This window comes from Phyllobates terribilis, unplaced genomic scaffold, assembly GCF_046119375.1.
Source record: "Phyllobates terribilis strain yellow unplaced genomic scaffold, ASM4611937v1 Scaffold_1__5_contigs__length_1240528914, whole genome shotgun sequence".
Taxonomy (NCBI): domain Eukaryota; kingdom Metazoa; phylum Chordata; class Amphibia; order Anura; family Dendrobatidae; genus Phyllobates; species Phyllobates terribilis.
Window position 1 is genome coordinate 946,506,419 of NW_027362761.1, and position 26,000 is coordinate 946,532,418.

The window sequence follows — 26,000 nt, forward strand, 5'->3', positions numbered from 1 at the left end:
ATTTCTACTGGACCAAAAAAGATGACGTGCGGACCATCGCGATCACCGACACTTGAGGCCACTGATGAGCTGCGTGGCCAGGTGACTGGTGGTCATGATGTAATCTCTTCCGGTCCGATGGAGATTGTTGGAGCGGCAGTGCTGAAAAGGGGGGTTTGGGATGGATTCAGAAGCTGAGAACGGCTTCTTTTTCATTTTTAACTAGCATGGTTTACCTCTGTGAAGTATTAAAAAATATTAGAAAACCCCGTCAAGTGAAAAACCACAATTGAAAAAGTAGTTAATGATCATAAAAAGAGGGCTGCGAAGATTAAATTGACATATCATTTGATGTTTGCTCCAGTCATAGACTATCATAACTTAATAATTTAAAAAATACCATCCTTTACTGAAAAATGAACAAGCTTTTTGAATAGCACAGACGATCACTTTTTTTTGGTATAGTCGGTTACAAGATCCCGGAGTATCCTGGACAAACACTTACCACAATGACAGCTTATTAGCATGTACTAATTAATTGGCATATCTGTACAGAGATTTCTCAAGAGTATAAGTCAGAAGTGGTCTGATATTACTCTATATACAGTTAGGTCCATATATATTTGGACAGAGACAACATTTTTCTAATTTTGGTTCTAGACATTACCACAATAAATTTTAAACAAAACAATTCAGATGCAGTTGAAGTTCAGACTTTCAGCTTTCATTTGAGGGTATCCACATTAAAATTGGATGAAGGGTTTAGGAGTTTCAGCTCCTTAACATGTGCCACCCTGTTTTTAAAGGGACCCAAAGTAATTGGACAATTGACTCCAAGGCTATTTCATGGACAGGTGTGGGCAATCCCTCCGTTATGTCATTCTCAATTAAGCAGATAAAAGGCCTGGAGTTGATTTGAGGTGTGGTGCTTGCATTTGGAAGGTTTTGCTGTGAAGTAAACATGCGGTCAAAGGAGCTCTCCATGCAGGTGAAACAAGCCATCCATAAGCTGCAAAAACAGAAAAAACCCATCCAAGAAATTGCTACAATATTAGGAGTGGCAAAATCTACAGTTTGGTACATCCTGAGAAAGTAAGAAAGCACTGGTGAACTCATCAATGCAAAAAGACCTGAGCGCCCACGGAAGACAAAAGTGGTGGATGATCACAGAATAATCTCCATGGTGAAGAGAAACCCCTTCACAACAGCCAACCAAGTGAACAACACTCCCCAGGAGGTAGGCGTATCAATATCCAAATCTACCATAAAGAGAAGACTGCATGAAAGTAAATACAGAGGGTTCACTGCACGGTGCAAGCCACTCATAAGTATCAAGAATAAAAAGGCTAGACTAGACTTTGCTAAAAAACATCTAAAAAAGCCAGCACAGTTCTGGAAGAACATTCTTTGGACAGATGAAACCAAGATCAACCTCTACCAGAATGATGGAAAGAGAAAAGTATGGCGAAGGCGTGGTACAGCTCATGATCCAAAGCATACCACATCATCTGTAAAACACGGCGGAGGCAGTGTGATGGCTTGGGCATGCATGGCTGCCAGTGGCACTGGGTCACTAGTGTTTATTGATGATGTGACACAGGACAGAAGCAGCCGAATGAATTCTGATATATTGAGAGCCATACTGTGTGCTCAGATCCAGCCAAATGCAGCCAAACTGATTGGTTGTCGTTTCATACTACAGATGGACAATGACCCAAAACATAAAGCCAAAGCAACCCAGGAGTTTATTAAAGCAAAGAAGTGGAATATTCTTGAATGGCCAAGTCAGTCAGCTGATCTCAACCCAATTGAGCATGCATTTCACTTGTTAAAGACTAAACTTCAGACAGAAAGGCCCACAAACAAACAGCAACTGAAAACCACCGCAGTGAAGGCCTGGTAGAGCATCAAAAAGGAGGAAACACAGCGTCTGGTGATGTCAATGAGTTCAAGACTTCAGGCAGTCATTGCCAACAAAGGGTTTTCAACCAAGTACTAGAAATGAACATTTTATTTACAATTATTTAATTTGTCCAATTACTTTTGGTTCCTTTAAAAACAGGGTGGCACATGTTAAGGAGCTGAAACTCCTAAACCCTTCATCCAATTTTAATGTGGATACCCTCAAATGAAAGCTGAAAGTCTGAACTTCAACTGCATCTGAATTGTTTTGTTTAAAATTCATTGTGGTAATGTCTAAAACCAAAATTAGAAAAATGTTGTCTCTGTCCAAATATATATGGACCTAACTGTAGATATAAAACAGCAACTTTAGAATTATATTTCATAGTTTTAAGGTTGAAAAAAGACACAAGTCCATTGTGTCTAACGTATAACTTAACATGTTGATCCAGAGGAAGGCAAAAATCCCATGAGGCATATGCTAATTACCCAATATTATAGGAGTTGTCCGGCCCAAACTGATAAGTCTGCAGTCCCTCTGTGTGTCTACAGACTTATGAATCCCCCTTGCGTACGCACTGTGCGCTGCGGGTATTCGCTGGTTTATGACCCGGGACCGGAGGGTACGTATGTGTTATACATACTCCTGGCCAGAGCCCATACACTTGCACTGAGCGAGGCCATGCCCCGTCTAGTGACGCGGCCATCCAGTGGGCATGGCCAACTAGAGGGTGCGACCTGGCTCCATAGTGTATGGAGAGTAAGGCCTGCGCCCACTGGATGCCCACTGACCAGGAGTATGTATAACTCATACATACCCTCCGGTCACGGCTCAGTAACCGGCAAATCCTCGCAGCACACAGTTCATGCGCTGGGGGGATTCATAAGTCTGCAGTCACACAAAGTGACCAGACAGCCCCTTTAAGGGTAAAATTCCTTCGCAACACCACATGTGGCAATCAGACTATTATTGATTTCCCAAAATAAAAGTTTCAATTCAATACTGCATAAAGGATAATACAATTACGATCAAACTGAGATGAAAATCTTATTTTGTTGTAGCAGTCTGTCATTTCTAGTGACGCGGCCATCCAGTGGGCATGGCCAACTAGAGGGTGCGACCTGGCTCCATAGTGTATGGAGAGTAAGGCCTGCGCCCACTGGATGCCCACTGGCCAGGAGTATGTATAACTCATACATACCCTCCGGTCACGGCTCAGTAACCGGCAAATCCTCGCAGCACACAGTTCATGCGCTGGGGGGATTCATAAGTCTGCAGTCACACAAAGTGACCAGACAGCCCCTTTAAGGGAAAAATTCCTTCGCAACACCACATGTGGCAATCAGACTATTATTGATTTCCCAAAATAAAAGTTTCAATTCAATACTGCATAAAGGATAATACAATTACGATCAAACTGAGATGAAAATCTTATTTTGTTGTAGCAGTCTGTCATTTCTAGTGACGCGGCCATCCAGTGGGCATGGCCAACTAGAGGGTGCGACCTGGCTCCATAGTGTATGGAGAGTAAGGCCTGCGCCCACTGGATGCCCACTGGCCAGGAGTATGTATAACTCATACATACCCTCCGGTCACGGCTCAGTAACCGGCAAATCCTCGCAGCACACAGTTCATGCGCTGGGGGGATTCATAAGTCTGCAGTCACACAAAGTGACCAGACAGCCCCTTTAAGGGAAAAATTCCTTCGCAACACCACATATGGCAATCAGACTATTATTGATTTCCCAAAATAAAAGTTTCAATTCAATACTGCATAAAGGATAATACAATTACGATCAGACTGAGATGAAAATCTTATTTTGTTGTAGCAGTCTGTCATTTCCCCGATTCCAAGTCGCTTTCTTGTGATAAGTGATAAATGGCTTCCAATTCAGTCGCCATAGTTCTAAAGAAAACTGCATCCTCAGTTTATTATTTACAAAGTCTGCACGGTTTCATCTCGTAAAATATGTCAGAGCTTGGCATGCTTTCCAGTGCACATGCTGGCATAAGCCGTGCCAGCAATGCATCAACTCACCGGCACGGCAAGATTCGGACAACATCATTAGGTTTATATCCTTCAATACATACAGCGCAGTTATCAAAATCTGGCTCCGTCTCCTGTAACAAAGACAGCAACAATTAGAAGTGTTTGTGAAATGAGCAGCTTCTGGTGTATCCATATGGAGAGGTGAAAGAAAGGATGACGCCTCTGTCTCTGTACGGAAATACATAACATGACCCAACAAAAGTCTATTATCGCACAAGATCCTCAGCAAAACCTAAACTTCATGATGATTTTACAGATGAACTTAACTAAAACACTGAAAATGAAAATGTTGCATGCCACAGTGTTTAGACTGTAAATTAGGGGGTATGTTCACACAGGTGGGATACATTTGTCCCATAAATGCCATGGAAGTAATACAAATTGAACCATAAAATCCAGCAGAAGATAGGAAATCAAGCAATCACAGGTTCAAGTTCTCAAATGGGATTAATAAAAAGGGTAAAAAAACAATAAAAAATATTAAATAACAAAAAATGTTATGTATATGGTATATATTTATTTATAAAAATATATTATCCTTCTTTTCCCCAATTATAAATAGCAAGATGTAAAAAATATAAACATCTATACATTTAGTATTGTGGTGTGCAAATTTACCAAACTAGTAATATATAAAAATATTTATCCCATATAGTGAACATCAAGCTGGAAAAAAAAAATCAGGGTTGCCATTCTGGATTTCCCAAAATACATTAAAAAGTGATCAAAATGTTGTACATACCCTAAAATGGGAGAAGGGGTTCTGACACTAGAAATAACATTCCTAATAAGAGACCAACAGAAGATGGAGCATAGGTAACAAGTCAGGATATTCTTTATACAGTATATTGGAATATATTATCTTGTGTTTAGATGGTAGACTGTGAGCCCTTGCGGGCAGGGTCCTCTCTCCCCATGTACTTGTCTGTCACTCACTTAATCATTGTATTGTCGTCTACCTTATGTTTTATACTTATGTTAGGTACTATACTGTTTGCACCTTTTCATGTACAGCATCCTAAGATGAAAGGCACTTCATGAGATATAATAATTATAATTTATTTAGTTTCTACTCTCACAAGTGAGTGACTATTCTATAATCCGGATTTTTAACAATCCAGCTCTTGTCAGGTCTCATCGATACCATCATCATACTGCATTACTTCACAACAGGGCAGATCTGTCATTCAGGGGCAAGGTGACAATCCCTGTGAAATCTGTAATAAGAAATAAATATTTTTGCCACGCTTTAATGGGGATATAAATTTCTTGAATGAATTGCAATTTCAGTAGCATGTCTTATGCTATACACTGGTAACAGGGCATAAACTCTGCATAAATGATAGGAGAACCAGCTCACCCTTGTTGAGGCTATTACAATTCTTTGCACAGAGAAAGCCAATCCTGCTTGAAGTGGCACAGCGAAGATCAAGAGAAAAAGAGTCCTCCAAATAAAATAGTAAGCTTTATTCTAACAAGTTAAAAAGGCAGACATCCTCAAGTATATCCAAGATTATAAGTTCTTTTCCTACGGCATATCATTTTGAATATATTTGAGGATGTCTATCGTTTTAACTTGTTGGAATAAAGCTTACTATTTTATTTGGAATATGGCTGGAGGACTCTTTTTCTCTGCACACTTGTTTGAAGAGTGCGGTCAACTGTAAGTCCTACAAATAGGCAGTCGGGTACCTATGCAGTAGTGTATGATAGCCATTGACTCCCAATGTGAAACAAAAAGGGTCATCATTTGTAAGGATAAGTTTCGAAAAAAAATAGAACAATAGAAAGCCATTTGGCCATTAAAGGAGTACTCCGGGGAGATAAAAAATTTCTGTACTATTCCTACACTCATAACATCATAACAATAAAGATGAGATGCCCGGTGCGCTTTAATTATCTATAACCCTTGTAATTCCGTGTGACAGCAGCTGCTCCCTCACTGCTCCCCCCTCCCGTCTGGGACATTAAATCACAGCAATGTGCAGCCTCCCTTGTAAGGAACAGCCAGTTTCCTGATAATAGCATTGTCATAGACTGTACAGCAGAGGATCACAGCGTGTATTTGCATCTTCTTGTTGACATGGCTGCTACTAGAAGGGTGCTCCCACCTGTTCTTGGACTAAATAGAGACAGATATCAGGGGGTGGGCAGCTAGGAACAGCCTGTCACAGGCCACGCCCCCTGCTATTATCATGAAACTGGCTGTTACTCACAGCTGAACACTGCTGTGTGATGTAATGTCTCAGATGGGAGGGGTGAGCAGAGAGGAGCAGCTGCTGTCACAAGGAATTACAAGGTTTATAAAGATAATTAAAGTGCACTGGACATCTCATCTTTATAGTGCATGAGTGCCGGAACAGTACAAAAATTTTTTATCTCCCCAAAGTACCCCTTTAAAGTCGAAAGACATGGCAGTGTATACAATGGAAAGTGTTCCTGGCCCACAGAACATCCCAACCTAATTTCTATTAACTCCTCTTAACTATAGCACGATTGTAGTAATTAGAATTGTAGTTGCATGCAAGTTATCAGACAAACCCTTTAAAGGGAACCTGATTACTGATGATTGAGCATGTTCGTTGCTCGAGATTTACAAGTATGCTCGGGCGAGCACCTATTATCTTCAGCATGCTCTGGGGTTAAGTTTTCGTCGGCTCCGTGAACATGATTTGCGATTGTTTGACAGCTTTAATACATGTGAGGAATGCCTGTTTTTCCAGCATTCCTCACATGTATTAAAGCTTGATTGATTCATGGGCAGCATTTATGGCTGCACTCATGCAACCAGTGCCTGTGAGTTGGGCAGCATGTATCAGCATGGCTTTTTAATCCATGGTATGACCGCAATTAATTGTGGGACATAGTGTATAGACTGTTAAATCACGGTGGATAATATTACTATTTTAAATAAAAAATTAAAGGTTATATTTTAATATTATTTTATTCCACCACAGTCAGTGATTTTTTGGGAGAACAATGTTGGTCTTCATTTTGTTCTTCTACTAACGTCATGACATTAGAGCCAACATCAACCAGCAGTTCATCACCTGGAAATGGTTAATTCAATTAACGTTTATCAATAACACTTGGCTGGGAAATCAATGGTCAGGTCAGGTAAAAACATGCGTACACGAGAGTCTTTTTCTTTACAATGGGAATAAATCTTAAGCACACGTACAGAGTTAATCAATTGTTAAGTGTAAGGTGAAATAATATTATTACCTTATCTCCTTTTTTAATGGTTCTGACTTGCAATTTGCTGATGGCTTTTTTTGCAGCATCCCCAAGCCGCCTCTGAAAAATGCATACAAAAGACCACATGTTAATCTGATACACTGATTTTCTTATATTTTTCCAAATATCTGAAATACACATTGGGGCGGGTTTACGATTCACTATTCAAGGTAATCCTGTCCGCTATTTAAACAGTGCAAACTTACCCTGAAGGATATTCGTGAATGACATTTCATGATTATCTTTCAGTGTAAACAGGCTGCCGATCATCCGATGAACGCAATTATATTTTTGCACAGTGCAAAAGTCCATTGTTTTCAGTGGTGTATCTTCCTGGGTAAACAGGACTCGATGACTTGCACTGCCGAGAAGTATGGCAGCCTATGTGCCTGATTAATCTATTATAGATCGCTCCGTGTGCTTCATTTACAGCAGTCAGCCTGTGTAGAAAAGATATTAAACCACTGCTGATCAGTAAAGTTTTACTGATTGGCAGTCATTTAGTACCACCGGATTCACATTAGGTAGGTTCCCAGGAGAGAGAATCGCCTTATCATGGTTGCTGGGTACACATGAATTGGCCAATTTATGAGCTAAGTATTCTCAATTTTTCCTGTTTTCTAGAGCAGTAATGCAATTCAAATTTCATATATTTCATGTTTGCATGCAATGGCGCTACATAGTGTTACTTTATTTGTTACTTATATATGGAGATGGCTACTCTTAGTAAGCACCTGTACACACACGTTTTCTGTTTTTTGAAGTAACGATCAGTCTTTTGAGGTTTGTGTAAATTGACTTCTACACTAGACAGTCTGTAACTGTTCCACATTTATCTCAGTGGGTCATGCTGGGAGATAAATTTAGGGCCTCTTTGGTCTTGCTTTACACAAAAGCTTTGTTGGCATAATTTGCACAACTTTTTTTGCTCCTAATTTTGGGTGCATGTGAGTGCATTTTAAACCAAGCCCTCTTTTAGCTAAGCCATCCCCCTTTTCCATGAAGCCACATCAATATGTCTTAAGGGCCACAAAAGTGACTTAAACACAGAATAAATAGGTCTAAAATGTGATGCTATATACGCCAATTGTTGCCAGTGTTCTTCACCAATAACTGGACACAAGGGCATTAGTAATTCTGCTCCATTATGTTAAACAATTCTAATTTTGTAATTAAAATTAAAAGGAACTGCGACTATAACACAACACCCTCTAGACCACCATTATCTGCAGAATAAATAACTACCAAGGGCTATCCAGAATTTAGTCTCATTTTTGCAGGTTGCCTCGGGCAGGACAGTCACTGGATTTAAGAGGAATGAAATGGACAAACCCAATGATCTGTCCAATCAACCAGCTTCCAGATATGGGAATGTGGATTGTAAGTCACACACACATACACCATTCACTATCCATGTGGAGGGAAGTGTGCGCCCATCCTGGAACGCTCCAGATGGATATCAGTGACCACCTGTTCTTGTTTCTATCTAATTTACCCTGCCATATATATCCCTGATACATTCCTTGTTCCACATCCCTTATTGTGAGGATAGTGGAGAGCAATGTGGCTCTTATTATAGCACTATAGCGTAGTAACCTTCTTATCATGTATATATGTCCCCTGAGGAATCTTGAGGAAAGAAGAAACGCGTCGGGACGCATGCGAGGCATTTTTTGAAGGGCAAATACAGGGCCTCTTATCACAGTGGTAGCTGTGGACTGCCCTTGTCAGGGCAGGAGCAAAAGGGGAACCAGGGTAGTGCAGTACCCCGTCAGGGTTTAATAGGGGCAGAACCATATACCTTCCTGAAACTACCGCTGGGACCCTTCTGTTGTACTCCTGCTCCATCAACTGGGGATCCATGAGAACCTACTACTGACAACTCAATTCATTGATGGGTGAGGACGTTCCAATTTATATATGTTTTTACTATATCTAATTCACCATTGGGGTGATTGTTGGTGTATATTTATGACCTAACAGTTTAAAATACTGCCTTTAAGGACGTCTGTAGTGTTTTGGTTATTTATCAAATGCATAGCACGTGCTAGATTTTAATTGTGGTGTATACTATTTGATAATAACATCACTATCAAGGTCATTGATTGTCCACATCGGTTATTTTTTTCTTTTGACAGGCCCACTTCTAACATCAACTCTACACTTATACATTTATGTGTGGAGCTGTACACCTGTCATTACTTGTTATATATTGGTGCAATAATACATCCTGATGTGGCACCATACATGCCTTTTGGATGTTATTACACGGCAGTACTGACCATACAGGTCTTTGTTCTCTTTGTATGTTTTTATCAAGGTATGTCCATTTATTAAGTGATTAGATTAAAAGTTATGTTTTAGTTACCCTTGCTGCTCTTACTTATCATTTGGAACTCTTAAAAATATCACAAAAATTTTGCAAAATTGCACTCCAGTGTCCAAGTGAAGTACAAAATCTGAAGATTTTATTGTTAGCCCATTTGAGGAATAACGCGAAACCTTTCAAAGTTTATTGAAAAGATCAAGCAACATTTTACTCTGAAAAGGTGGAAAGTAGCAAAAAAATGATTTTAATTTGTTCCAAATTAATCAAACATTGTGTGTCATTTTTATTAATTCGGCCGGTAAGTAGATCTAGATTCTCTAGACGAATCATAGGTTTTTGGAACACTACAGGTATTTGTTAAGAACTCCTAGAACACATATGACTTTTAGCGTCTACAATGGGCTAGGTATAGAAAGAACCTATTCAAGAGCCAGTCATGTGTTCCAGTCCTTTATCTCTTCAGGAGAGGAACCGTGAGGTGTTCTGTCCCTCCAGATACAATGAAGTTTACAATTAGGGAAGACCACAGAGTGCTCCACATAATGAGAAACAACAAGAATAGCCAGTCCATTATGTGCAATGGCCTTAGAATAATGGCAAACAGCAGGCTTCTTCCTCATCTGTAGACATATTTCTAAAACAGCCAACACGTCAAGGTGCTAAAAGACAAAACTGGGAACATTGTGTTCACATACTGAATCTCTCCAGCGATGACGGGAAGTAATCAAACCAGTCTTATTAATAGCCCTCAGCATGCAAACCCTTAAAGAATAAGACCAAACAGCAAAGCGTCAAAAGCCCAAGACTTCTTAGAAATGCGTAAGATGCACTTAAAAAGACCGCGGAAAATGAAAGAGAGGAGGCCATGAAGCTGCTGAACTACAAGTCTCAGAATGACTTTTCTGTTAGCAACATTATAAAAGAGATCACAGACTTACTGAGTATCTCCATTCAATAGATCAAATATTGACAAGTGAATACAAAATCATTACTCTAGCAGAAGAAAATTAAGCTTGTTATACTCAGAGAAAAACTTACAACTGAAAACTGGGATCTCAGAAGCTTTGCTACTTAAATAGGTTGTCAGGTGATAATAAGATATCTCCTATCCATACAATAAGTGATAACTTGATGATCAGTGGAGGTCTGACAGCTGGGGCTCGCATCGATCAGAACAGGGAACTTTTATCCCCATTATTATGGAGCAGCATTGAACGTTTGACTGCAGCTCCATTCATTCCCTATGGAGCTGCTGAGTGCTGCACTCGGCATTTTCTGACAACCCTATAGAGAATGATTGAAGGCATCCGACCTGCCAACTCCATTTTGTAATGGGGATAAAAGTGCCTCAACTGAGAAAAAAAATCCCAAATTCTGTCCATCGGTGCAGGTTCCAGTAGTTGGATGCTCTCAATCAGTAATTATTATCTGTAATAATAATAATCTTTTTATTTATATAGCGCCAACATATTCCGCAGCGCTTTACAATTCAGACAATTTACTGACATTAGTGGCACTGTCCCCATTGGGGCTCACAATCTACATTCCATCAGTATATATTTGGAGTGTGGGAGGAAACCCACACAAACAAGGGGAGAACATACAAACTCCTGTCCAGTGGATAGCTTATTTTAATTGGACAACCCCTTTAATTAACAACTCTCAGATATTAAGCTTCATTCACACATACTGTACATGAGACTTCTTAGAGTACTGTCCTTTTTTTTACTAAAATCACAGAGACCCATAGAGTTTTACTGATCGATACCAACATGAGTTTTAAAAACAGTGAAGTGCAGTCCCTGAAATCATGTTCTATTGTCATCCGTTTTGCAGATCAGGCTCAGGTATTAATGTCTATAGGGATACTTAGAAAAGGATGAAACACAGAAGACAGACTTTGTACTTCAGAGATCCATCCGTTTTTCACTGATACATTGTAAAGTGTCAAAGGAATCAAATAAAGTATAAAATACAAAAACAAGTCGGCCTCCCTTCAATGGAGAAAACAGATGAGAAAGAAAACAGATGCCACTAGGCTGAGAAAAATCTGTTTCTCTTGGATGGTAGCACACAGATGTGTGAATGCAGCCTTGGTCACATTCTTTATCCGTCAGGCTGACTGCTAACAGCCATGTTGGAAATATTGGGGCTGAAATTCAATGGCAAGTTTAGATTATTTAAAAAGCCTCAGCGGGACTTTAACTGCATCAGTCTGTGCATAGACCTACACTGGCATGTAAAAGTTTGGGCACCCCTGGTCAAAATTACTGTTAGGCGTTTTTTTAAGCGTTTCCGCAGCGGCAAAAACGCTGCAGAAATGCTTAAAAAATGCATGGTAGAAGGCCTGCCATGTTCCCCAATGATCCGCATGTGCTGTGCACATGCTGCGGAAATTTCCGCTGCGGGTTATCATTGCGGAAAAAAACGCAGCACTACCAATTATTTTGCGGAAGCGCTGCGTTTTCGCCACCATTGACTTGCATTGGAACACATGTAATCTGCATCATTGGATCTGTACATGCGGAATCCATGCGTTTCAATGTGCGGATGGTACCCGGGTGTGGAGGAGAGGAGACTCTCCTCCGGACCCGGGTACCATAGAACCTGTAAAAAAAAGAATAAAATAAAAAATAAATATTATATTTACCTTCTGATGGCCTGCGGTGCGCTTGTCTTCGCTTGCTGGCAGATCGCGGTGGACTGAAGGACCTGAGCTGACGTCATTTAGTCATGTGACGGCAGGTCCTTCAGTGTACCGCGAGCTGCCGGCAAGCCAGGACGGAGCGAATAAAGACTCCGGGGGCCATCAGAAGGTAAGTATAGATTTATTTTTTTATTTTCCATTTTTACTTCCATTCTTTTACGGTCACACTATATAAATCCATGCCGTTTGCATGGATTTATATAGTGTGACCAAGTTGTCAAGCACTTTCCAAGTTATGCTAAAATCGCTTGGAAAGCGCTAGTCAACCCACATGCGGAAATGCATGTGAAGAACGCTTCACATCCGCTTGTCCCTGGCAGGAAAGAAGCATGTACAATCCGCATGTACAATCCATATGCGTTTTTTCTGCCAAGGAGATGCAGAAATGCTCAGGAAAAAAATCCGGAGCATTTCTGCATCATGGGCTCATAGCCTTATTGTGAACAGTTAAGCAAGTTGAAGATGAAATGATCTCTAAAAGGCGTAAAGTTAAAGATGACACATTTCTTTTAGATTTTAGGCAAAAAAAAAAAAATATATATATATATACAGTATATTATATATATATATACATACACACACAGTGGAGAAAATAAGTATTTGATACACTGCCGATTTTGCAAGTTTTCCCACCTATAAAGAATGGAGAGGTCTGTAATTTTTATCGTTGGTACACTTCAACTGTGAGAGACAGAATCTAAAAATAAAAACCCAAAAATTTCATTGCATGATTTTTACATAATTAAATTGCATTTTATTGCATGAAATAAGTATTTGATCACCTGCCAACCAGCAAGAATTCTGGTTCTCACAGACCTGTTAGTTTTTCTTCAAGAAGCCCTCCTACTCTGCACTCCCTCTACCCGTGAAATGTTCCCTATGCCATTGGCTGCAACACAACCCCAAAGTATGATTGATCCACCCCCATGCTTAATGGTTGGAAAGATGTTCTTTTCCTGAAATTCTGTGCCCTTTTAACTCCACACATACCTTTGATCATTGTGGCCAAAAGAGTTCTATTTTAATCTCATCAGTTCACGGGACTTGTTTCCAAAATGTATCAGGCTTGTTTAGATATTCTTTGCATACTTCTGATGCTGAATTTTATGGTGAGGATGCAGGAGAGGTTTTCTTCTGATGACTCTTCCATGAAGGCCATATTTGTTCAGGTGTCTCTGAACAGTAGAACAATGTACACATCCAGAGTCTGCTAAATGTTTTTGAAGGTCTTTTGCAGTCAAGAGGGGGTTCTGATTTGCCTCTCTAGCAATCCAATGAGCAGCTCTCACTGAAATTTAGTTTGGTCTTCCAGACCTTATCTTGACCACCACTATTCCTGTTAACTGCCATTTCTTAATTACATTTCGAACAGAGGAAATGGCAACTTGAAAACCCTTTGCTATCTTCTTATAGCCTTCTCCTGCTTTAATGGGCCTTGATCATTTTCATTTTTAGAGTGCTAGGCAGCTGCTTAGAAGAACCCATGGCTGCTGTTTTTTGGCACAAGGTTAGAGGAGGCTGGGTTTTTACAAATCTGGAAAATTTGCATCACCTGGCCTTTCCTAATGATGATATTGAACAAGCCATAATCCTAACAGGCTAATTAAGGTCTGAAACGTTGGTCAAAGTTATCTGAGCACAAATATCTCCAAAAGTGCCCAAACTTTTGCATCTGCCCATTTTCCTTTTTGTCATTTTTAAAATGTAAAAGATGAAAATATTTTTGGCTTTTTTGCCTAAAATACAAAGGAAATATGTCATCTTTAACTTTAGGCCTTCTAGAGATCATTTCGTCTTTAACTTGCTTAACTGTTCACAATAACAGTAATTTTGACCAGGGGTGCCCAAACATTTACATGCCACTGTAGCTACCCTTTAAGCATCTATATGGAAGTGTTATTTAGTCAGTGATATGTATGCCTATACTTAGGCAGTGTTTTGTGTGACTTTTGTGAACCGTATGACAATATGCGTTATTTATAGAGGGACGTAAAGAGAAGGTATTGAACATGGCACAATCCAACGTAAGCACACATCACAAAATGTCACCAGTTACTTTCCCTTTAAAGTTTGTAGGCCCTATACTGGATTTGATCTTATCTAATACCTGACGAACCTCCACCTCCAAAGAAAACATGAAATACAGATAATAAATCCATATTAAGGAACTGCTGCTAAAGATGTGTTTTCCTAATATAATATTTTCATTGCCTTCAAGGTTGAGTGTGACTTTAAAATTAATCTCTTTCTAATTAATGAAATAATTTTTAATTGAGTTTCCTTATTATTCTTTTGAATAGTAGTGCTTCTTCACAAGCAAGGAATATCGGTCAGAACTACAGTACAATGCATTATGTATTGCTTTGGAATTGAATGGGTTTTGTTAAGCAGCAGATTATTTGTGCAGCTAAAGAGGCAATGTACTAATGCAGTCTGAGCTCTTTATTCCACATGAGTGTCCAGAGCCTTGACGGGCAGGAGAAGAAAAATGAGCCTCAAGTGAGAGTGAGGTGCTCACTTTCAGAACCATCAGGTCTAAATCATTATAAATACATTGTTCATTTCACTTTTAGCAATTGGCCACTAATTTCCAAATAGAAGCTTAACCTCTTTACCCCCGAAAGAGGTTAGCACGTTAATGACCAGGCCAATTTTTACAATTCTGACCAATGTCACTTTATGAGGTAATAACTCTGGAACGCTTGAACGGATCCCACTGATTCTGAGATAATTTTTTCGTGACATATTGTACTTCATGATAGTGGTAAAATTTATTCGATATGACTTGCGTTACTTTGTGAAAAAAAAATGTAAATTTGGCGAAAATTTTGAAAAATTTGCAATTTTTAAACTTTGAATTTTTATGCCCTTAAATCAGAGAAATGTGTCACACAAAATAGTTAATAAATAACATTTCCCACATGTCTACTTTACATCAGCACAATTTTTGAACCAAAATTTTTACCTGTTAGGATGACTATGACTTTGACTTTGAGGGGCCTTTAAAGACAGAAAATACCCAAAAGTGACACCATTCTAAAAACTGCACCCCTCAAGGTGCTCAAAACCACATTCAAGAAGTTTATTAACCCTGCAGGGGTTCACAGGAATTTTTGGAATGTGGAAGAAAAAAATGAACATGTAACTTTTTTTCACAAAAATGTTACTTTAGACCCAATTTTTTTTATTTTCGCAAGGGTAACAGGATAAAAAAGGACCACAAAATTTGTTGTGCAATTTCTCCTGAGCACGCCGATACCCCATATGTGTGGGAAAACCACTGTTTGGGCACACGGCAGGGCTCGGAAGGCAAGGAGCGCCGTTTGACTTTTTGAATGTAAAATTAACTTGAATAATTAGCGGATGCAATTTCACGTTTGGGGGGCCACTGATGTGCCTAAACAGTGGAACCCCCCCCCCCCACAAATGCCACCATTTTGGAAACTACACCACTCAGGGAACTTATCTAGATGTGCGGTTAGCCAACTTGAACCCCCAGGTGATTCACAGAAGTTTATAGCATTGAACCGTAAAAATAAAAAAATCAACTTTTTCCACAAAAATGATCTTTTAGCCCCAAATTTTTTATTTTTACAAGGGTAAGAGGAGAAAATGGACACCAAAAACTGTTGTGTAATTTCTCCTAAGTAAGCCGATACCCCATATGTGGGGAAAATACACTGTTTGGGCACATGGCAGGGTTCAGAAGGGAATGAGCACTGTGTGACTTTTGGAATGCAAAAGTGGCTGGAATCTAGAGCGGACGCCATGTCACGTTTGGAGAGCCCCTGATGCGCCTAAACAGTGGAAACACACCCACAAGTGACCCCAATTTGGAAAATAAACCCCTCAAGGATTTTATCAAGGGGTATAGTGAACATTTTGAACCCAGGGGGACGACACAATTTGATAACATTAGGTCATCATATTGAATAAGTTGTCATTAGTCTTGAGCGGAAGTGCTCGCTACTTGAGTTTGCATCGGGTAAGCACCATGTATCGTGGGTTTTCGAGTTCCCGCCCCGCATATTTCATGGTTGCTAGACATCCCAAAAAAAACATGTGGGGATCGCTCGTGCATGGCAGGCAATCCCCGAATGTTTTTTTTGGCTGTATAACAGCTGCGAAACATATGGGGCGGAGACTCGAGGATGTCACTCGAGCACCCGCGATACTCGGTGCATACCCAATCACCCGATGCAAACTCAAGTAGCAAGCACTTGAGCTCAACACTAGTCGCCATATCGTCATCATTTTTTTTCTTTACTTTTGAAAAAATCCCAATCCCAACCCCAACACAACTCTAACCCCAACCCTAATACACCCCCCAATCCCAGCACAACCCTAACCCTAGCACAATCCTAACCCCAGCACAACCCGAACCCTAGAGTTCATTTTTAATGCCGTTCCTCGTGCGGTATAAGTGATTAGACGACTTTATTGTTTGGGTCGGTGCAATTACAGCGATATCAGATTCATATTGGGTTTTTATGTTTGGCAGCTGTCACACACTAAAAGACGCTAATTTTTGCAAATAATTTTTCCATATTTCGGCCGACAATTTTTTTGCGGGACAAGTTGACATTTTTATTGGTACTATTTTTGGGCACGTGACATTTTTTGATCGCTTTCTATTTCGGGAGGCAGAAAAAAAACAAAAACCAACAATTCAGGAATTGTTTTTTTTCCTTTTTATGCCGTTCCGCGTGTGGTAAAATTGATAAGGTAGCGTTATTCTTTGGGTCAGTACGTTTACAGCGATACTTTATTTATATATTTTTTTATGTTTTGGCACTTTTACACAATAAAAACTATTTTATAGAAAATTGTTTGCATCGCTTTATTCTGAGAGCTATAACTTTTTTTATTTTTCGGCTCTATATGGTGGGTTATTTTTTGCGGGACAAGACAACGTTTTCAGCAGTAACATTTTTATTTACATTCGTCTTTTTAATTACGTTTTATTCCATTTTTTTGTTTGGTGGTATGATAAAGCATCATTGTTTGCTTCGTTTTTGTTTTTTTACCGTGTTCACTAAAGGGGTTAACTAGTGGGGCAATGTTATAGGTCAGGTCGTTCCGGATGCAGCAATACCAAATATGTGTACTTTTATTGTTTTTTTTTTTTCATAATAATATTTATTTATGGGTACAGTATATTTTTATTTTTTGAATTATTTTTTCATTTTTAAAAAAAAATATATATATATTTTTACTATATATATATATATATATATATATATATATATATATATATATATATATATATATATATATTTTTTATTTATTTATTTTTTTCACTTTCTGACACTTTCTTTCACTTTTAGGCAACGGCCCCACGATGAGTATTTGGTCAGTATTCGGTCAGTATTTTTTCTCAGCAGTGGGAGCCAAAACCAGGTGAGGAACAATCAGAGAAAACATATAATAGAAACCAGTCACCAATTATGAATTATCACCCACTCCTGGTTTCGGCTGCCACTTCTGAGAAAAAATACTGACCGAATACTGACAGGGGGGCCGTGGCCTTATGCTTTGTCCCACTATGGGACTTTCATTTTTTGCAGGCTGATCGCTTGTACAGTATAGGGATGCAGCAGCATCCTTGCACTATGCAGGCTGTCAGCTCTGCACTGGCACAAGTTCGATAGATCGTGCATTGTGCACGATCTAGTGCACTGTGCACGATCTATCTAACTTCCTGATGCTTGGTGACCCGGATGTCGTCATGACAGTGCGGGGTCTCCGATATAAGGTAAGAGGGGCGCTCTTACCTCTGCTTGCACTGGAAATGCTGCGATCGACTTTGATCGCAGCATTTCGGGGGTTAATGTGCCGGGAGCGGTGCAGGACCGCACCTTGGACATAGTACTGGGTGTCAGCTGTTAGAATCAGCGATCGCGCCCCCACAGCCTCTGGGACTGTAATAATCCGTACCTGGTCAATAAGGCCCAGGTATGTATTATTACGCTCCACGTCAGAATGAGGTTAAAAGATCTGGGGGTTAAATGTGACACAAGGGATAACCCGTTTAAATGTGCCGTAGTGCGAACTAACACTGTTGCAATATCCTTTGGCTCATGCACATGGCGGACAGAGGTGAGGAGACCTTCTTAGTCCTCAATCAAACATCTGATTTTCTCATGTTCGAGAAAATGGACTGATTATTTTGATCAGACTTTGATCAGAGTATGGTTTGAGTGCCATGAGTTTTTCTCATATGTGGAGAAAAAAAAGTTTCTCCACCTTCTCCTTTGTGACAGTCTGTGAAAATTGGACTGCACTTGGATCTCATCCAACTGCGGTCCGATTTTTTCAGACCCATAGACTTACATTAGCGATTTTGAGCCAACCCTTGGATCAAAATTTAACATGTCTCTGCGATTCCGCAGACTGTTCAGTCAGTGAATGGCCCCAGAGACTATCATAGACACTGACATATGAATGGACCCATAGACTATCATAGACACGGACATATGAATGGTCCCATAGTGCTATTCGTGAAAATCACAGATAGCACTCGTACGAGATGAATGGATGTCTGAATGAGGCCTTACTGGGAAGAATATGTCTGCACACATGAAGTTCATTAAAAGGAATCTGTCATCAGATTTTTGCTTCCTCATCTGAGAGCAGCATAATGTAAGAAAAAAGACCCTCATTCCAGCGATGTATCACTTTGATTGTGTCACAACTGCTGCACACAGTAAACCGAGTTCTTAGATGTATGAATAAGTAAGAATAAGAATAAGATGTAAGAATAAGTTCTTAGAATGCAGAGCTCAGAAAGCTAACCCCACCCACACCAGGCTTTTCTACATACATTGTCTGTTGTATTGACAGTGAGCTGATTATCAGAGAAGGAGATGTGATTGGTCTAATAGGACCTAATCCAGCCGTGATAATGTCCTGGTGCTAAAACCTTCATTGTAAGTAAACAACAGCACACAGCCTAATAAGTGACACATAACTGAATTCAGTATTTTAACTCCTACATCATGCTGTTCTCATATTACATAGCAAAAACCTTCTGACAGATTCCCTTTAAAGCCATTATGGCTGCACACAGAGGCTGTCGACTACATGAGCCATATAGCCTATGTGCATAGGGCTCTGCCATATTTATGAACCCTAAGGCATTGTGTTCACAATGAGTTTTTGACGCAGAATATTTTTGCTGCTTCAAAAATGCAGCATTTTACAGTTCCAGTAAAATGGATAGGATTTAAAGAAATCTCATGCCCTCCGTGCTTCTTTTTTTACTTAGCGCAAACTGACCTGCGGTGCTTGTTTCATATCCTCAACATGTAAATTTCTCTTGCGGTACACTAAGTTTTACGTGCAGATTTCTCACATAGACTTGCATTAGATGCAGAAAATCCGCAGGTAAAAAACATACATGTGTTTTTAGAGCCTATACGCAGTGGAAATGCATCAAAAGTGCATGTAATCCTCACATGACTGTATCAATAAAGTGTTGTCAAAGCCAACTACCAGGAAGTATCAAAACCAAAGCAGCTTTATTAAAAACATGACATATCAACAAGAGACAAAAAGAGCAGAGTCAAAAATGCGAAAAAAAAACACATGTTAAAAAACGCAATGAAAAAATATTCAGGTGCAGAAATTTTGCAACATCAATAACTCACCAAAAGCTCATCGTGGGAACGTAGCCCAATGCCCCATTGCACCAAATTTTGTCTTGAATAGAAATTTAGCCCATTTTTTATTTTATTTCCCTATTTCTTCTTGCACAAATTACATAAATAAAAAGAAGTCCGTGACGGCAACACCCCCCCATCTAAGCAGAACCCCACTAACATTATCACGAGTCCTACACTGAGCTGTAGAGGCAGGAATATAACCTGCAACAATGGTAGAAATCATTCTGCGGAGTGTTATAAATTCTAATGTTGAAGCCAAATGTGTGAGAAAACCCATGTCCCTTTAGAGAAGAAAGCGAAGCATGAGCAGCTATCTGTGGGAGTTAACACTGACGCTGAAAGCTTTGGGAAATTGGGCGAGGAGATAAGCAGGAAGCAGCAGAAGCACGGCAAGCAGTATGGAAGACAAGGACAAAAATTGTTTGTTTTTTTTTAAATTTTGGAACAATATGCCGTAACCTTTTAACACCCTATAGAGTTGTTACAGAACATACAGTCATGGCCAAAAGTATTGAGAATGAGACAAATAGTAATTTTTCCAAAGTTTACTGCTTCATTTTTTGTAATGGCAATTTGCATATACTCCTGAATGTCAGAGTGATCAGCTTAACAGCAATTACTGTACTTGCAAAGTCAATATTTGCCCAGAAAATGAACTTTAACCCCCAAAACACATTTCAACATCATTGCAGTCCTGCCTTAAAAGGAGCAGCTAACATCGTTTTAGTGATTGATCCATTAACACAGGTGTGGGTGTTGATGAGGACAGGGCTGGCGATCAATCAGTCATGATTAAGTAAGAATGACATCACTGGACACTTTAAAAGGAGGCTGGTTCTTGGTATCATTGTTTCTCTTCAGTTAACCATGGTTATCTCTAAAGAAACACGTGCAGCCATCATTGCACTGCACAAAAATGGCCTAACAGGGAAGAGTATCGCAGCTACAAAGATTGCACCTCAGTCAACAATCTATCGCATCATCCAGAACTTCAAGGAGAGAGCTTCCATTGTTGTCAAAAAGGCTCCAGGGCGCCCATGAAAGACCAGCAAGCGCCAGGACCGTATCTTAAAACTGTTTCAGCTGCGGGATCGGACTACCAGCAGTGCCGAGCTTGCTCAGGAATGGCAGCAGGCTGGTGTGAGTGCTTCTGCACGCACTGTGAGGCGAAGACTCTTTGAGCAAGGGCTGGTTTCAAGGAGGGCAGCAAAGAAGCCACTTCTCTCCAGAAAAAACATCAGGGACCGACTGATATTCTGCAAAAGGTACAGGGAGTGGACTGCTGAGGACTGGGGCAAAGTAATTTTCTCTGATGAATCCCCTTTTCGATTGTTTGGGACATCTGGAAAACAGCTTATTCGGAGAAGAAGAGGTGAGCGCTACCACCAGTCTTGTCTCATGTCAACTGTAAAGCATCCTGAAACCATTCATGTGTGGGGTTGCTTCTCAGCCAAGGGAATCGGCTCACTCACAGTCTTGCCTAAAAACACAGCCATGAATAAAGAATGGTACCAGAATGTCCTCCAAGAGCAACTTCTCCCAACCGTCCAAGAGCAGTTTGGCGCCCAACAATGCCTTTTCCAGCATGATGGAGCACCTTGCCATAAAGCAAAGGTGATAACTAAATGGCTCATGGAACAAAACATAGAGATTTTGGGTCCATGGCCTGGAAACTCCCCAGATCTTAATCCCATTGAGAACTTGTGGTCAATTACAAGAGACGGGTGGACAAACAAAAACCAACAAATTCTGGCAAAATGCAAGCATTGATTATGCAAGAATGGACTGCTATCAGTCAGGATTTGGTCCAAAAGTTGATTGAGAGCATGCCAGGGAGAATTACAGAGGTCTTGAAGAAGAAGGGGCAACACTGCAAATATTGACTTGCTGCATTAACTCATTCTGTCAATATAACCTATTGGTACTCATAATATGATTGCAATTATATTTCTGTATGTGATATAAACATCAGACAAACACTAATAAAAACCAGAGGCCAGCAGATCATGTGAAAATATAATTTTGGTGTCATTCTCAAAACTTTTGGCCATGACTGTAAACCCTCTGCTGTACAGTAAATGTGATTATACAGCTTAATCCAATGTGTGACAAGTCTTCTCCATGACGACAGACAGATAATTAATTTTAATGTTCATCTCTTCGATACTCTTTGGAAAGAAAACTCACAGAAGGACATGTTGAGGCGCGTTTAACACTTTGTGTCATTGGCACATTTATAGCAAAAGAAAGATGATATGTTGGACTAAAAACATTTGTAGATCCTCTATATGAAAGTTAGAATTGCTAGAGTTAAAGGGGTTATCCACTACAGGACAACTCCTGATTTCGAAGTCCATAAATGAAAAAAAATCTTTGCTTACTCCCGACATCACTCCACTGCTATCATCCCTGTATCCCCTGCCGGTCTCGTAGCATAAACTATGTCACATGACCGCTGCAGCCAATTAGCAAGCACTGATTGGCTGCCATGGTCACATGATATTGTTTATGTTAGGAGATCGGCAGGTGACACAGGGCTGAGAGAAGAGGAGTGATGCAAGTCCCGGGGGTCAGTATAGATTGTTTATACACTTAGGAAGCAATCTTGATACATTAAAAAGGGATTGTACAACCACTTTAATATCACTTATTAAAAGGACATCTGTCAACAAGACAAATCCCTTTAACCCCTTAAGGACCGAGCCACTTAGTAGGTTAATGTCCAGGCCAATTATTTCAATTCTGAACATTGTCACTTTATGAGGTAATTACTCTGGAACATTTCAACAGATCCCCTGATTCTGAGATTGTTTTTTCATGACATTTTGTACTTGACAATAGTGGTAACATTTCTTTGATATCACTTGCGTTTATTTGGGGGAAAAAAACTGAAATTTGGCGAAAATTTTGAACATTTTGCAATTTTGAAACTTTGAATTTTTATGCCCTGAAATCAGAGAGATATGTCACACAAAATAGTTAATAAATAACATTTCCCACATATCTACTTTATATCAGTGCAATATAAGGAAAAAAAAATTGTGAGGAAGTTATAAGGGTTAAAAGTTGACCAGCAATTTCTCATTTTTCCAACAAAATTTACAAAACCATTTTTTTAGGGACTACATCACATTTGAAGTGACTTTGAGGGGACTATATGACAGAAAATACCCAAAAGTGACACCATTCCAAAAACTGCACCCTTCAAGGAGTTTATTAACCATTCAGGTGCTTCACAGGAACTGACGCAATGAGGAAGAAAAAAAATTAACATTTAACTTCTTTCACAAAAAATTAAATTTAGACCCAATTTTTTTTTATTTTCACAAGGGTAACAGATAAAAATGGACCCCAAAATATATTGTGCAATTTCTCCTGAGCATGCAGATACCCAATATGTGGCAGAAAACCACTGTTTGGGAGCACGGCAGGGTTCGGAAGGGAAGGAGCGCCATTTGACTTTTTGAATTCAAAATTTGCTGGAATAGTTAGCGAATGCCATGTCACATTTGTAGAGCCCCTGATGTGCCTAAACAGTGGAAACCCCCCACAAGTGACCCCTTTTTGGAAACCAAACCCCTCAATGAACTTATCTAGATGTGTGGTGAGCACTTTGAACTCCCAGGTGCTTCACAGAAGTTTATAACGAAGAGCCGTGAAAATAAAAAAATTACAAAAATGTTCTTTTAGCCCTATTTTTTTTATTTTCACAAGGGTAACAGGAGAAAATGGACCCCAAAAATTGTTGTGCAATTCCTTCTGAGCACGCCGATATCCTATATGTTGATGAAAACCACTGTTTGAGCGCATGGCAGGGTTCGGAAGGGACGGAGTGCCATTTGACTTTTTGAACGCAAAATTAGCTGGAATTTAGAGCGGACGCCATGTTGCATTTAGAGAGCCCTTGATGTGCCTAAACAGCGGAAACCCCCCACAAGTGGCCCCATTTTGGAAACTAGACCCCCTCAATGAACTTATCTAGATGTGTGGTGAGCACTTTGAACCCCCAGGTGCTTCACAGAAATGTAGAGCCATGAAAATAAAAAAAAAAACAACAAAAATTTTCTTTTAGCCCCAAATTTTGTTGTGCAATTTTCTCCTGAGTACGCCAATACCCTACATGTAATTGGCAAGTACTTTTGAGGCACAGTGCAAAGGTCAGAAAGGAAGGAGCACCATATTATAGTGCAGATTTTACAGCTGTGGTTTGCATGTGACATGACCCACTGGGAGAGCCCCTGAGGTGCCAGGACAGCAGATTCCCCCATAGATTACTCCATTTTATAAACTACACCTCTCAATGAATTCATCTAGGGGTGCAGTGATAATACTGACACCACAGGTGTGTCACAGAATTTTATACCATTGGGCAGTGAGGAAAAAATAATTACAATTTTTCCGCCAAAAATTTTTTTTAGCCCCAGATTTTACATTTTCACACTGGATAATGGATAAAAATGGCACCAAAATTTGTCCCATAATTTCAGCTGAATGTGGCAATATCTCATATGTGGCTAAACAGTACTGCTTGGCCACACGGCGACACTCAGGAGGGATGGAGCGCCATTTGCCTCTAGTAGCGAAGATTTTCCTAGAATATTTTGCGGACTCCATATACAGAGCCCCTAAGTGCTAAAAGAGCAGAATCCCCACCTCAAGTGACCCCATTTTGGAAATTATACCCCTGCCAAACATGTGGACACTAAATGTGGTTTAGACACACTGCAGTGCTCAGAAGGGATGGGGGGGATTTGGATTTGGGAGCACAGAATTTGCTGAATTTCTTTTGGGGGGGGCGAGGAGCCATTTAGCTTTTCCAGAGCATTTGTACTACCCATAACGTGGAAGCCCCGTATATTTCCATTAACACATGACAGACCTGAGTGGGGGCTTTTATGTGAAGCTTTTATTGGGAACATTTTACATAACATTTTAGGTCACATTTATCTAGTGTTCTACGCTGAGCACTTACTTTGGGGTTTACATCTAAATCTCCGAATGACATGATTCAGATGAAACCCCTGAGGGATCCATTCACTATAATGAGATGAGGCAGCAGAGTTACTACTCTGGGCTCCATCCGGCCTCTGTTCAGCGTTGTCCTTCTTTTCAGAGGAAAACAAAGCTGTGGCCGACCGCGCTTTTATCTACGCCTAAAAAGATGGACACCGCCGGATCATAGGTCAGACAGTGTTCACAGTGCCTCCATCTGCCTCATAACAGGGAATCTTCCGTCAGGGGTTCCGTCAGAATCACATATTTCAGAAATTTACACGGAAATCCCGGTGTAAGTGCTCAGCGTAGAGCGCAGGATAAATGTGCGACGAGCCTTACTGAGATCTTTGGGAGGCAGAATAAACAAATCAGCAGCAGGTGAAGAATTGGTTTTATTTATTTTTTTACGCCGTTCCTCATGCATTATAAAAGTGATTAGGCGACTTTATTCTTCGGGTCGGTGCGGTTACAGTGATACCAGATTCATATCAGGTTTTTATGATTGACAGCTGTCACTCACTAAAAGACGCTTTTTTTTTTTTGCAAAAACGAATGTTTTCATCGCCATATTTAGAGAGCTATAATTTTTCCATATTTTGTCCGACAGAGTCAAGTAAGGGCTTGTTTTCTGCAGGACAAATTGAAATTTTTATTGGTACCGTTTTCGGGCAAATTATATTCTTTGATCGCTTTCTGTTCTGATTTTTGTGAGGTAGAATGAACAAAAACTAACAATTCAGGATTTTTTTTTAATTTTTTTTTTTGTTGTTACTTGTGTGGCAAAATTGATAAGGCAGCGTTATTGTTCGGGTCAGTACGTTTACAACAATACCTCATGTATGTAATTTTTTTATGTTTTTGCGCTTTTACATAAAAACTTTTATAGAAAAAATAATTATTTTTGCATCGCTGTATGCTGAGAGCTGTAACTTTTTAATTTTTCGGCCATTGGAGCTGAATGGTGGCTTTATTTTTGCGGGACAAGATGACGTTTTTAGCGGTAACATTTTTATTTACATCTGTCTTTGTGATTGTTTTTTAACCTACTTTTTCCAGCGGTATGATGAAAAGGCATAGTTTCCCATGTGTTTTTTTTTACCATGTTCACTAAATGGGTTAACTAGTGTGACACGTTT

The 26,000-nt window shown here is 39.8% G+C and overlaps 1 protein-coding gene across 1 annotated transcript in view; it reads right to left on the reverse strand.

Moving 5' to 3' along the window:
* RNF150 (ring finger protein 150) overlaps window positions 1-26,000 on the reverse strand; it is a 230,926-nt gene that overhangs the window by 73,245 nt on the left and 131,681 nt on the right. The window contains exons 3-4 of the mRNA XM_073642115.1: window positions 7,158-7,229; window positions 3,921-4,003 (exon numbers count right to left, since the gene is read on the reverse strand). Coding sequence (XP_073498216.1) covers window positions 3,921-4,003; window positions 7,158-7,229 — 155 coding nt within the window. The remainder of the gene's footprint in view (window positions 1-3,920; window positions 4,004-7,157; window positions 7,230-26,000) is intronic.